The sequence below is a fragment of the Zootoca vivipara genome, chromosome 7 (assembly GCF_963506605.1).
Source record: "Zootoca vivipara chromosome 7, rZooViv1.1, whole genome shotgun sequence".
Lineage (NCBI taxonomy): Eukaryota > Metazoa > Chordata > Lepidosauria > Squamata > Lacertidae > Zootoca > Zootoca vivipara.
In genome coordinates this window covers 39940480-39955688 of record NC_083282.1, presented here as the reverse complement: position 1 = coordinate 39955688, position 15209 = coordinate 39940480, and the positions used below count along the sequence as shown (strand labels likewise).

General features: G+C 47.2%; 1 protein-coding gene across 1 annotated transcript in view; it reads right to left on the bottom strand.

Moving 5' to 3' along the window:
• Positions 1 to 11544: 11544 nt before the first annotated feature.
• LRP8 (LDL receptor related protein 8) overlaps positions 11545 to 15209 on the bottom strand; it is a 190191-nt gene continuing 186526 nt past the window's right edge. The window contains exon 19 of the mRNA XM_035123356.2: positions 11545 to 14300. Coding sequence (XP_034979247.1) covers positions 14262 to 14300 — 39 coding nt within the window. The 3' untranslated portion in view covers positions 11545 to 14261. The remainder of the gene's footprint in view (positions 14301 to 15209) is intronic.

Below are 15209 nucleotides of genomic sequence, written 5' to 3'. Positions count from 1 at the left end.
TGCTTCGAAGAAATGCTTCTACCGATCGCTTTCCAGCCCCGTTAAACGTTGCGGTTATACCCAGCAACGCTCAGAAGAGAGCGAGGGAAGAGCTTCAGCATTTATGGGGTGCCAACCTAGGCAAGGTCCTCCTAACACGAGATAACTGGCAGTGATTCAGTTGGGGTTGCCCGGTTATCCAGAATTTCATATTGGCAAGTGCCTGACAGGTTACAAATCCGCGAGGGGGTGCGATTTAAATTCTGGTGGTTATTTTTGAAAAGAGCCTTCTGCCCCCTACATATGCTCAGACGTGCTCTCCTTTTTGCGCAGGACGGGAAGGCGTTTGGTACATGCTCAGGAGCAACCCTAAATTTATCCAGTGCCTCCTTGATACAGCGATGGAGAAGGCTGTATGGTGTCTTGTTTCTGCAAAGTTGCTAAAGGCACTGAAGTCCTGAGACATTGTGTAAACTACGGTATATTGTTCACTATTCAGCCAGGATGTGTGAACTGTTTATGGTCTTTCAGGGTACAGCAACAAACTTGGTGCCAGGAATTGCATTGACTTTGGGTCACCAAGTAGGTATAAACTGGATTAATTTAGGATTTGCATGGAACACTTGAATTTGTATTGAATCCACAGCATTTCCGTGAACAGCAAAACTATAAATCCCATTTGGTGTGTTTGTGGGATTGATGAAGGAATGTATGTCCCATTCCATCCCTTGGGAAACTTCCAAGTGCGTACTCGAAAGACAAAAGCACATTGTGCAGTTCAGATATAGCACATTTGGAGTGTGGGGACGTAGAGAAGAGAGCTATACTGGTGTTACAGTCGCCCTACCCCGGCATAAAGGAAAGGTAAAGGGACCCCTGACCATTAGGTCCAGTCGTGACCGACTCTGGGGTTGCGCGCTCATCTCGCATTATTGGCCGAGGGAGCCGGCGTACAGCTTCCAGGTCATGTGGCCAGCATGACAAAGCCGCTTCTGGTAAACCAGAGCAGCACATGGAAACGCCGTTTACCTTCCCGCTGTAGCGGTTCCTATTTATCTACTTGCATTTTGACGTGCTTTCGAACTGCTAGGTTGGCAGGAGCTGGGACCAAGCAACGGGAGCTCACCCCGTCACAGTGATTCAAACCGTCGACCTTCTGGTCAGCAAGCCCTAGGCTCAGTGGTTTAACCACAGCGCCACCTGGGTCCCATTACCCCGGCATATGTATACTTAAAAAACAAAACAAAACCCAGTGCAGATGTGCACATGATAAGAAATCCATAACCAATTTTAAAAAATGACAGAAACAAGTTTTACTAAATATAGATGTCATTAGAAAACAAGAGTGTTTTCTAATTATTTTGAAGTTGGCTATACCATTTGATGTTGTCTGTCTCTTTTTCTAGAACAATAGCACTGGCATAAAGGTTTTTTTAAAAAATAAATAAAGTAAGTATGATTGACTTCAATGAGACTTACTCCTAAGTGAATAGATGTTGGAGTGTAGCCTAAGCAGCTTTTCTTTGCAAGTAGCTAAAAAGTACAGTACAGGTATTGAGAGAACAGACTAGTTTCATGAGAGGAAGACTCTGATGTTAAAGTCCATGAGTCAGAACAAGCTTGTAAATAACCACCTGTGACATGTAAAATATAAATCAAGGCAAATAATTTTTGTAAAGGTGGAAGCGTTAGTCCTGCTTGCTCCCAATTTAGGCCAATGACATCATCCTACAAATGGTTAACCTAGGTTTGTGTTCATACTGAAATTAGCTATTTGTGCTAAACCCATGTGTAGGCTTGTGTATGTAATCTGTCAAGGAGCAGTTTGATATTTTCTTCAGCGGTGGTGGGTGTCATTAAACAAAACACATTACAATCTGCCAATAAAAAAATTTAATCTCTTTAGAAACAGTGCACTGTCTTACAAATGTATTCATTTGGTTTTCAGTACCCCCTACTGATGTAAGTACAGCAAATGTTATAAATAGCAGAGCCCTCCCGCATCCCAAATCCCTAGACCTTTTGTTCAGAAAAACAGAAACACAAAAGGCACCAAGCAAGAACGCATCCTAATGGAACTTCCATATGACAAAGACAGAGGTCAGAAATGGTTACAATGTTAAACAAGATTATAACGCTCCCAATTAACACATGGAAAACAAATTATTTTTCTTTCTTTTTTTAAAAGAAAATTTGGTTATTGACTTGATTTAGTTACAAATCTGGAAAGCAGGAAAATGTCACGTCATAGTAATTTACAATGATTTTGGGGGTGGGGAATTCCAGCCTTTTTACACACGGGATTTATACAAGGTTTTTATTGTTTTTTTCTTAAAAAAGTATCAAAACTGTAGAGCCTTCAAATCTATTTACAGATTGAGGTTAGTTACAGTTATTACATACAAAGATCTCTCCTTGTTATTGTTCTTCATGCACATAGTGCATGACCTTGTAGTAAAATTAACAATTGAATCACATTTTCTTTTCTCCCATCTCCAGCTTTCTTCAAAAGTATGTATTTACTCATAGGCTTCTGTTTGTAAAATCTAGCAGAAATGGGAAATATGTGTTTTTCAATACATGTTATAAACAAAGGGCATATCTTTCTGAAGGTGCAAATTATACTACATCCTTAAAAAACAAACAAACACTCTTTTAATGGGACCTGTATGGCCAGTTCAAACATGATTTCATCACTCATTTGTCATTAAGAGATGACTCACACGTGTGAATGAACTATCACAGATTTCATATAAAACAATACTTGAACAGTTCAAACATTCAGTTGGAGAGTCATCATACCAGACAAGTAATATATACTGGGTGTGGAGAACCTTTGACACTCAGATGTTGCTGAACTACAATTCCCACGAGCCCCAGCAAGCCTTGCCAATGCTCTGGGATGATGGAAGTTATAATTCTGCAATATCAGGCAGACCAAAGGCTCCTCACACCTGATGTGTGAAACAGCTGATTGACTGTGATAAAAGGGCTGTGCACTGACTACTGCAGGTGTAACAATCCTTACATTTTCATGAGTAACTACTATTGCCTTCCTCCCAAGTGCTGCTTAATAAACTGCTTTTGCATCTGGGATATGAACCACGGATACCAGAAAACATGGGAAACTCTGACCTGGTTTGCATGTCATGCTAAACCATGGCTTAGTACAATATGCATGTTAGAAAACAAACACCTCTTGTTCCCTTTCTTCCTGCACAATGGGAAGAATGACTTCAGCGGTGTTTACTTTTCATTTTTTGGCTTGCTGTTGGATGCGAATCCAGGATTGTGGTTTACAAAAAACACTGGTTAATTAAATTTATTTTAATTTAACAAGCCAACTCACCCATGGTTTGAAATTGACCCGTTTGTAATAATTCAGTTTTTAGTCTGCATCCAACAACCAACTGAGACTGTGTACTTATTAATGTTTACTCCTGCTCCAGTATGCTCACACCACTGGTTTTTGAAGCCAAATACAAATGATGTTATCCGCAATATGTATCTTGAGAAATAATGCTGTTTAATGCACTTCCTCTCAAATCAGCTTCCATCTAATTTGAAAGTATAAACTGTGGTTAAGCTGAGATATGTACATGTTGCACATGTGTAGATGACAACTTAACTGAATAGTTTGATGTAGGGAAACAAATTAGATAACAAGCATTGGGTGGAGATACCCCTGCTCCATCACTCTGAGGTGTATAGTGATGTAAAATAAAAAATAGTGACTCGAAAAGGAGTGTGGAAAAAGGACCTTGCTGCGTTTTAAGCTGCTAATATGCATATAGCCTGAGAGGCAGTAAAAATGAAAGTAAACAGTGCCAAAGTCTTCCTCCCAGCCAAATCGGTGGAAGAGAGGGGAGGGGGAGAGTGTGTGAGCCTGATGCTCATTTGGGTTTGTTCCAGCTCATGCACATCATGCTAAGCCAAGCTGTCATGTGTGCCAAAGCAGTCAAAAAGTAGAGAAGAGAGGCCTTGTTAGACCAGCATCTGTTGGAGAAAGAATGCAAACTTGAGTTTCAAGTATCAAATAGTTTTGGAAGTGTTCTGCAGTAGATTTTGAAAAAATAAAAACCACAAGTGTGTAATATGCCGAGTTCACACATAAATAGATACATGTACATCACGCCATGTCTGCAGTGGAACATGTGAGGCATTTTGTCTGAGGTGGCATGAGGCAATATGAAAACCGTGCCAGATGGGCTTAATCTGCAATGGCTGCTTGACATACAAAAGTAATCACTTAATAACTTGAGGTGAAATCCAACATAGTGGAAGTGAGCGTCTTCTCATCACTCCTCCAGTCCCCTTGCATGTCCCCTAAAATCTGCTCTGGAGAGGTAGGGGAGCTCCAGAGCAGAATTTTTTGGGCAAATAAGGGGCTAGAAGGGGGAGAAGAGAATCCATAAGAAGAGTATCCATTGTGCAAGTGGATTTCTTTTATGCAAGTGGGTTAGCCATTATGTTTGCAAAGTTACTTATTTTCTGAAAGTGATATAGAAACAACAGTGTGGTCTTTATAAATCAAACAGTCACATTCTATAATAGACTTCTGTTTTCTCATTTGTAGACAGAAGGTTTGACTCAAGTATAAAAACAGCAATTTTTTCTTCATAAACTTCATAAACTTCAAATCAAATGCCCGATTCCACATCATGTTAAGTGTTTCCTGCAAAATGGAGATTCCTTCATAATGTCAATCCAGGTTTGAAGTTACTGATGTTAACAGGGCTTACAGCTTGAGGCTACTAAGCAGTACAAAATGTCTGTTCAGTTCTAGTGGGATTCTTGTGCTCATGATCAGTCTGAAAAGACTACAGATGAACTGGAAAGTTTGCATTTTACAGGAGCTGCAGGAGAGTAACCGCAGGGAAAATAACCAGAATAATTGCAGGTTGGAGGTTCAGTGGCCTAGTACAAGTGGACAGCTACAGAATTATATGAATCCAACATTTGTATGGCTTTCTGTAGACATCTGAAGACAGCCCTGAATCAGGAAGCTTTTAATGTCTTCTTGGTGTTTTTTTTAATAGATGATGATGATGATGGAAGCTTCCCAGAGTGGCTGGGGTAACCCAGTCAGATGGGTGGGGTACAAGTAATAAATTATTCAGCCAAAAGTTTAATTAGACCTCAAAGGTTCAAATTCCTGTTGTCAGGAAGCTTTCTGGGTGACTTTGGGCCAGTCACTCACTCTCAGCCCAACCTACCTCACAAGGTTGCTGAGAAGATAAAAGGAGGAGGGACTCACATGTGTTGCCCTGAACTATTTGGGGGAAGAGAAGATAATTGTGAGGGACAGGGGATATCGCGAAGTCCCTCCCCTCCTGAGTTCAAGCCCGTCCCCGAGCAAAGGGGAAAGCAGGGAGAGTTCCGATTCCAGTGGGGAAGCAGGAAGTCGTGTCCGAGGCTCAGGCAAGGTAGAGGAGCCAGGGTCCCAGGTGGGACAGGAAGGGGCAAGTAAGGGGGGAAGACCCATCCCCCCAACTCCAGAATTACGCAGGAAGAGGAGGGGCAAGAGGATGGGTCTGCCAAAGCTTTTGTGTTGGAGAAAGACGCGCCAAAAGCCATTAGGAGGTTCTGAAACCGACTGACAACATCGCTCCGTGTAAATAGCAATGACTTGAGCACTGTAAATACGCAGCACCAATAAAAGAATAAAATGCAGAGCTGCGTAGCGTCGTTACTCTGAAGTAGTCCACTCCGGCCACTGTGACAGCAACCTCCTAATCATTTTTGGGCTACTTTGGAGTTGCCGGGATGAGCGTGTCAGAGGCGGAGAAGTGGCGGCAGATCGCTGAGCAAGCCCAGCTAGAACTGCAACAGCTGTCGCTGCAGGCGCAGGGAGAATTGAAGGCAGCTAAAGAGGAGACTAAGAAGGTCCAGGACGACCGGCTACAACTTGCGGAACAGGTGAGAGAGCTCCAGGAAAAAGAGCAGCATTTAAGGGCGGTGGCGGTAGACCTCCAAAACAAGCTGGATGCAGAGAAAAACAAGGCGGGAGGGGCACCCCAAGTCCAAGTGCTGCCAGGAAGGAGAGCCGGGACCCTAGTAAGCAAGTTCAATGGAGACCCGAAGGAGTTTCAGGGCTTTGAGACTGAGATTGTGTATGCTCTTGAGCTGCACCACGATGAGTTCCCTGATGATGAGCACAGAGTAGCGTTTATTGTGGAGCACCTTACAGGGGCGGCCAGGGAGTGGCTAAGACCGTTAATTGCAACAAGGAATCCTTGCATGAAGAATGTCAAACTATTTCTAGAAGGTTTGAAAACGATGTATTCGTCCGATAGTCATATGGACCAGACTAAGGAGGAACTTCATAATTTACGCCAAGGAAATATGACAGTTCGCGCGTATTGGGCGAAATTCACCATGCTGGTGCACAGATTGGGGTGGGATCTGGAGTCTGCCCCAATGCAAGCGGCGTTTTACTTGGGGTTGCATGAGGAGGTGAAGGATGAGCTCTCGAGAGGTCCAAAGCCCAGTAATATGGATCAACTGAGCAAAGCGGCTCTGGCGGTGGGGGTGAGGCAGGAATCCAGATGGAGCGACAAGCAAGCAACGCGCGCAAAGCGGGCTTGGTTCCCACGGTCGCAGGAGAAGCCACTCCCTCAACAACCCTTTCAAGCCACGCCTGGGGCCAGTCAGGACCAGGAACCCATGCAGATTGATAGCGCGCGCGCGCGGGCTTTTCAAACCCCAGCGGCGCCAAGACGCAAGGAGGGAAGGGGTGGGAATTGCTTTCTCTGCAACTCCCCCCAGCATCTCCTCAGAGACTGCCCACATCGCAGGGAGTGGCAAGGAAAGGCGGGAACGGTTGTGCCCTCCCCCACTGACGCAGCACCACAGCAGGGAAACGGGAAAGCCTGGCTGCAGGAGACAAGGGGCGGCAGCCAGGCACAGTCAGCAGACAACAGCCCCAGCCCACCCACCCGCACAGAGAGGAGCAGAGCCAGCCCACCCCTCCCAGAGCAGGAGTGGTTCTAGAAGTGACGCTCACGCTCCCAAATGGCTATCCATTGACGGTCCTCGCCCTAATTGACAGTGGTGCCTCAGCCAACTTCTTCTCGAGAAACTTTGCAGAAGAGCACCAGATCCAGCTTCTGCAGCTGGATTTTCCTCTGCACGTGGCAACCATTGACGGCAGAGAGCTGCTGGGAGGGGCCATCACTCATCAAACCCCCCCCATGAGAATGACGGTTGGAAGGCACTCAGAGACACTGGCATTCAACGTCACCACCATCTCAGACCCCCCAATCGTTTTGGGCATGAGCTGGCTGGCGCGCCACGACCCCTCCATAAGTTGGCATCAGAGATGCATCACTTTTGGATCGGACTTTTGCCTGGAACATTGCATGCAGCACCAACCAGGGGAGGGGCCTCCGATAGCCACGGTGGCCACCATGCACGTCAAAGGGGGTGAGGCGATACCCAAACCATACTGGGACCTGCAGGAGGTCTTCAGTGAAGCGGAGTCCGACCACCTGCCCCCACACAGGCCTTTTGACTGCCAGATCAACCTGGTGCCTGGGGCAACTATACCCCCAGCCAAGCTGTACGCCATGTCAGACCAGGAACTGGAGGATCTGCGCGCTTTTATCGACAAGAACCTCAAGCGGGGGTTCATCAGAGAAAGCAAGGCAGCAGGGGGCAGCCCGGTCTTCTGGGTGGACAAGAAAGACACGCAACAGCGCCGTCTTGTGGTGGATTTTAGACGGCTGAATTCGGTGACAGAGCCAGTGGCTTTCCCCATGCCCAGAGTGGATGATCTCCTGACAGCGGCACGCAGAGGCAAGATTTTCACCAAGCTAGACCTGAGGGGGGCGTACAACTTGATCAGGATCCGGGAAGGCGATGAGTGGAAAACCACGATGTTCACGCCTCTGGGCTCTTTTGAATATCTGGTGATGCCCTTCGGGTTGCAAGGGGGCTCAGCATGCTTCCAGGCCTTCATGCACCACGTCCTGGGGTCCCTACTCTTCCGGAAATGCTTGGTCTTTCTGGATGACATCCTTATTTACTCCAACGACCCAGTGCAGCACGTGAAGGACGTCAGGGAGGTGTTACAGCGCCTGAAGGAGAACCACCTGTATGTGAAGCTGGAGAAGTGCAAGTTTCACACCAAGGAGGTGGACTTCCTGGGCTACAAGCTGTCAGACAAGGGGCTGGCAATGGACAAGGACAAGGTGCAGACCATCCTGGACTGGCACAGCCCCAGGACGCGCAAAGATGCCCAACGCCTACTAGGCTTTGCCAACTTCTACAGGAAGTTCATCAAGAACTTCTCTCGAGTTACGGCTCCCATCACTGACTGCCTGAGAGGCAAGCAGAAGTTCAGGTGGACACCAGAGGCGCAAGCAGCGTTCGAAAGCCTCAAGAGGGTGTTCGCCTCAGACCAGAACCTGTTCCACGTGGTTCAGGACGCGCCCCTACGCATTGAAACAGATGCTTCTGATAAGGCTGTGGGCGCCATTTTGTTGCAACTGGACGCCAACAGAGAGTGGAGACCCTGTGCCTTCTTCTCCAGGAAGTTGACCCAGCCCGAGCGAAACTACACAGTTTTTGATCGGGAACTTCTTGCGATCCACGCGGCGTTCCAGCACTGGAGACACTTCCTGGTGGGCGCCAAGCACCCCATCCAGGTGTGCACAGACCACAAGAACCTGGAGTTCTGGAGAACTGCCAGGGTGCTCAACCAGCGGCAGATACGGTGGGCGGAGTTCTTCTCGAACTTCAACTTCTCCATACACTACATCCCAGGAGAGCAGAATGTCAGGGCGGATGCCCTCTCCCGCAAGCCAGAGTACATGGAGGAGGAGGCGCCACCAGCCCCAAGGCACATTTTCCCCCCGTCGGCATGGTCCTGCGGAGCAGCAGTGGTGAGCGAGGCAGAACTCACAGCACTGACGGCAGCGGATGAATTTGCCAACCGCATCTTCAGAGAACTGAGAGGGGGGAGGGAGCAGGCAAGAGACTTTGCAGAACGCAGAGGGCTGCTTTTCTACAAGGGTGCGCTGTACCTACCCACCACCCAGCTTCGACGTACGGTCCTCAAGCAGATGCACGACAACCCTACAGCGGGGCATTTTGGAAGGGACAAGACCACTCACCTAGTCATGAGACACTTCTGGTGGCCAGGGGTGAGGGAAGATGTTCGAGACTATGTAAGGGGCTGTACCACCTGCCAGCGGGCGAAGGTGGTCAGAGCAGCGCCACCAGGGTTGCTGGAGCCCTTAGCCACACCACACAGGCCGTGGGAAGTGGTGTCCATGGACTTCATCACAGATCTGCCTTCGTCCAGGGGTAAGACTGCAGTGTTGGTGGTGGTGGACCTCATGTCCAAAATGTGTCACTTTATACCGTGTGCCAGGGCAGTCTCGGCAGAAGAGACAGCCAAACTGTTTGTTGATCACATTTTCAGACTGCATGGATTACCTTTAAGGGTTATTTCGGATCGTGGCCGCCAATTTGTTTCCAGGTTCTGGCGGCGGCTCATGAACCTCCTGCAGGTGGAGGTCAGCTTGTCGACGGCTAGACACCCGCAGACCAACGGACAAGCGGAGAGGGTCAACGCCATTCTGCAGCAGTACCTGAGATGCTACGTCAGCCAGCGGCAAACGGACTGGGTGGATCGCTTGCCACTAGCAGAATTTGCCTACAACAATGCAGTGCACGTCTCCACAGGGGTGTCGCCCTTTAAGGCCAATTACGGGCGCGACCTCAGATCTTTCCCAGAGAGGGAGAGGGAGGAGGAGGAGGAGGGCCCACAGGCTGAGGATTGGGCAGAGGAACTGGAGACGGTGCACCAGCAGCTCAGAGAACACTTGGAGAGGGCCAAGGAAGCGTACAAAAAGGGGGCAGATCGCCACAGGCGACAAGGGGAGGTCATCAGGGTGGGGGACAAGGTGTGGTTGTCCTCGGAGGGCCTTCCCACCAGAGGGAGGTGCAAAAAGCTGGCACCCAAATGGCTGGGCCCCTTCACGGTCACGCAACAGGTCAACCCGGTGGCATACAGGCTGGCACTGCCAGAGGACATGAGGGTGCATCCAGTGTTTCATAGATCGCTGCTGTCGCCGTACAGGGAAAGCAGCAGGCTCAGAGACAGCGAACAAACCCCCGAGGGAGGGGGGGAGAGGGAAAGCAGGGAGCAACTCAATGAGGCCACGGCCATCCTGGATTCAAGGTGGGGGGTGGGGGGCCTGGAGTACCTCATGGCATGGGAGGATGCTCCACCGTCCCAGAATGAATGGGTTCCCGCCACTCAGATACAGGAGGAATTCTTGGTGGAAGAATTTCACGCCCTCTTTCCCCACAGACCCAAGCCCTGGCACATGGAAAGGGAGGGGGAGGAGGAGGAGGCACGGGAGAACAGCTCACCATGGCGCTGGGAAGCGGAGTTTGAGGAACCAGAGGATGAGGTATGGGTGTCGCCAAGATCCACCCAGTCAGAGGAAGGAGCAGATTGGCAAAACATTTTTACCCCCACCAGCTCTGACGCCACGGACTTTTTGGGATTCCCGTCCTCCCAGGCGGAAGGGGGGGGCTCGCAGGACTGGGGGGAGGTGTTCACACCAACGGGCTCGGAGAGCACCGAGTTTTTAGGCTTCCAGTCGTCACCGACACATGGGGGGGGCCTGGGGAGGGGTGAAGGAGAGCTTGGGAGGGGGGTGGATGTGAGGGACAGGGGATATCGCGAAGTCCCTCCCCTCCTGAGTTCAAGCCCGTCCCCGAGCAAAGGGGAAAGCAGGGAGAGTTCCGATTCCAGTGGGGAAGCAGGAAGTCGTGTCCGAGGCTCAGGCAAGGTAGAGGAGCCAGGGTCCCAGGTGGGACAGGAAGGGGCAAGTAAGGGGGGAAGACCCATCCCCCCAACTCCAGAATTACGCAGGAAGAGGAGGGGCAAGAGGATGGGTCTGCCAAAGCTTTTGTGTTGGAGAAAGACGCGCCAAAAGCCATTAGGAGGTTCTGAAACCGACTGACAACATCGCTCCGTGTAAATAGCAATGACTTGAGCACTGTAAATACGCAGCACCAATAAAAGAATAAAATGCAGAGCTGCGTAGCGTCGTTACTCTGAAGTAGTCCACTCCGGCCACTGTGACAATAATGATAACAATTTTTTATATTGGGCTGAATCATGGCCAGACTGTCCTGGACTCTGGGGGAGTACATTTTCTGCTTTCCCATATCTGCTAGCTCAACAATTTTCAAACTTTCTACCTTCAATGAACCCTTTGCAGTTACTTGTCTACTGAGGAACTTTACACATGTTGCAGGGGATTCTGGGGACATGTTTAAGGATGCATATTCATGGATCTTTTTGGTCCTCACAGCCCATCTATTGAAAATGCACCCCAGGACACATTCCAAGCTCCCCTACAGCCATGGATTGCAGGGGAAGATCAGTGGTGGTGGACAAGCTGCCTTTCAGGGAAAGTTTGTCCTTACTGATCTTCTCATTGAGGAACTACTGATAAGGTTTGCAGGAAGAAATTCTGAGTACTAACTGTTGCAATAAACAACAGCTTTATATAAACAAGCAATGATGAGATAAGCTGCAGCATATTGCACTGAAAAAAGTGAAGTCCCGACGCACAAGCTAATAGTATGAATCAATCTTCAGAAATTAGCACAGGGTGTGTATAAAAACAGATCAACATGTTTGGATGAATGAGTGCTTCCCTGCCTCCAGTGTGGCTGTGAGGAGTTTGGGAGCCCTTGCTTCTGATTTCAATGAGCAGCAGTTCAGTGTGTCATTTGCACCCTAAACTATGGTTAGTGTTAACTACGGTTTGAAGCTGGCTGTTTCAAAATAGCCACAGTTAAAATTAACCACAGTTGACCCAGTTCAGATGATGCACCAAACTGTGATTAATTAAAACCAGAAGTGAAAGCTTCCAAATTCCTCCTAGCAGCTGGTCTGGAGGAGAAAGGAAGAACATGAGCCTGAGGTTTGCTGCAGCTCATTCTCATTATGCTAAATTAAGGTTAAGTGTGACGTATGTCTGCACCAGCATATTTTCATGCATTCTGCAACTTCTGTCTTTGTCTTAGCTTGCATCTTGGCACCCTGGCTAGTATTCCATTCTACAGGTGTTTTTCACATGCAGGTTAGTACCTTGTTAATGTTGCCCAAATGTATACCTCTCTTGTTTCTTTTTTGAGAAAGAGAAAAAAGGTATTTCTGTTTTTGAATAATATAGGCTGCTTGACATTCCCACAGACATACCTCAGGTTCACTGATCACAGCAGATAGAAACTCTGCTGTACCCTAAACCCCTCCACGTATGCAGACTGGGAATTAGGATTGCTCAGTTACTTCCGAGTAAACATGCATAGGGCTGCATTAAAGTTTCTTCCACCACCTCATACTAAAGCTACAGTGGTGCCTCGCTGGACGAATTTAATTCGTTCCGCGAGTCGCTTCGTATAGCGAAAAATTCATTTTGCGAAGCGGCTCTCATAGGAACGCATTGAAGTGCGGTTTCCCATAGGGTGCCTCACAAGACAGAAAAAAAAATCATCCTGCAAGGCACCCTATGGGACGAAAAAAAATCCGTCTTGCGAAGCGTGCCATAGGAAACTTCGTCTTGCGAGTCTCCATTGAAATCACAAAATGCTTTCGTTTTGCGAGTTTTTTGTCTTGTGAGGCATTCGTCTAGCGAGGTACCACTGTATTGGTACAGAGATGGGTGCAAGGGTGAACTGTTATAGCAGCATGAATTTGCCATGATTTAAACCACCCCACAAAGGAAATCCATGAGGAATTGCATGAATGTAGGGAAATGGGTAAAAATTAAGACCAGTGTAACAAAGCACAAAGCTAATCAGAGTGAAGTAAAAAACAATGTAAAGTTGTGCTGGTGTAGACATACCCTTGAGGGCATAATATTATTCAGCGCCAATTGTCTTAATGTTCAAAAGCTACAGAAATCTGTCATAGGAAAGTGTTCAGATGACCTCTCTGGAATCCACTGTCACCTTTATCATTGACTTTTTGTCCTGTGTGTTGTTGGTTTTTTTTTTTTTATTGGGGGGGGGGAGGTATAACCAAATGAAAACTGAGAATAATCCATGGGGCAGAGCAACCCAACTCACCCCCATTAAGTGTAATCCTAAACATGCAAACTTTGAAGTACTGTATATTCAGTTAAACTTAACGAGACTTCTTTGAATAGATGCTAAGATTGGCACCCTAAACTTGCTAATGTATGTCTAAACCTGCCAGATTAATGGTTTGGGATTGCAGGCATTGCCCTCGATGTCTGTGCTGAGGTTCTGGGCTTCCCCATTCACTTCAGTGGAGAGAGGACACAGCCCTTTCTGTGCAAAGCTGTCCCCTCCATTTACAACGAATGGGGAATTGTATTTGGGAGGTTCACCACGTGTGTGAGTAGAATTCATGGGCCTATGAGGATTTCCTGGAGTGCAACAATTGTGCAAAGACGTCTAAGCCATGAGCTGGTTCATCTGCCAGGACAGAATTTGGTTTGTTCATTATGGGGGCACATTTGTTTCTTTGACAGTCATGGACTATCCTACTGTAACAGCTGTAATCCTTACTCAGAGGCTTTAGATTTCAAAGCAAAATCTTCCACAAAACATCCCTTAAGAATTTAATAACCCTATTTCCCATAAAGCTGGGCTAGTCTTTCTAAAATATATTCATATATATATATTTATATATATATACTTATTTATATATGCATATGTCTATATACCTATCCAGTGTAGATAGGTATATACACAGATAATCTATGCACAGCGAGCCAAGCATACAAAAAAATAAATACTCTCATCCTCTAAGTGTATGTACAGAACAAACCTTATATCCAGAATTTGTTAATAAATATCCTAAACGGCTTGTATAGACCTCTTTTTTGCTTTTCTTATGTTGATGGATAGCCACAAAGTATGTCTGACATATTTACAAAATCTCTATAAATATAGCTTTTAAAAATGACACGTATGCTACCGACCCTTGGGTCTGGCTGGTTCTATACACCGAGTTAGTAGCCCCACAGTAGAGCAGCCTCCTCGCCATTAGGGATGGATAGTGCAAGAAGCTTAAAAGGTGTATAAAAGATTATACATACAAAACTCTCACATCCTTTGGATGTTTGCAGTTCATTATTACTTTGTGGTTACCCTTCTGCAACATAAATAAACCATTAAAGGAGAGAAGGAGATAAAAGAAAGTGAACTCCGTGATCCACAGCAAGCGTGTTCAGTGCATATCTATCGATCCACCGGCTGTGGGGTTGGTGTAGGTGCGGTCCTCATGGTAACCCATCATCTTCTAGGCTTAATGCTACACGCTGTTGGGAAGGAAAACAGAAAGGTGTCAGTGCCTCTAGTTCTGGTGTGATGTGGGGAAGAAAGGAATTGCTTCCTGGAAATCACAATGTGGGGCAGAATACTGGGGTCATGGACCAGCTGGATGCAGAGGAATGGTGGGAGGCACCAGCTGGGAAACCCCTAAAGGAAGCCCCAGGGGCTAGGGGTTTGGTGGTGGGACGACGGCCACAAGTGTTCAGAGGCAGAAGAGGGAGCAGACTGGGAGGAGGAGGTGTCAGAAGCTGAAGAGGGAACAGGGTTTGCTGAGCAGGAAGAAGCTGTGGCAGAGAGCAGACCAGACTTGGAGGCTGAAGTGGAGGCCAGTCAGGGATGATGGGTACTGTAGTATTACATCTGGAGGGCTACAGGTTCCCCAGCCCTGGGTTAGTGGAATGTTTTAATATTCGGAATCGAATTCTGACATCCTCATTTATGTGCAGTGGTTTCAGTGTGGCTGCTCATAAGGTAGAGGACAAGAGTACTGTAAAAATACGTTTTAAGAGTCTGGATGATGGGAAGCACCTGACTCTTAATTTCTACCCATGTTAAATGAAGAAGTGCTACTCTTGCTCTTTCCTGCTCTTCCATACCTCAAAACACATCTATCCTATACATTTTTTTATTTGAAGGTAATTCCTATGGGTAATTCCCAATAACTGTGCTTAGAATTGTAGCCTTAATGGCACACCTGCATGATGCATTTCAGGGACTTGATATAATTTTGCAGCACCCAAATGATCCATATAGCTCATGTGTGTGCCTGAGGCTTTAGCTTGTTCTGATTATTTGCAGATACAGCTGTTGGAGGTGAGGGTCAGGGTCATGACCAGATAATGAACATGGTCAATGCAGTCTTTGGTGGCTCACACCAAAATGCATCTCCTCCCTCT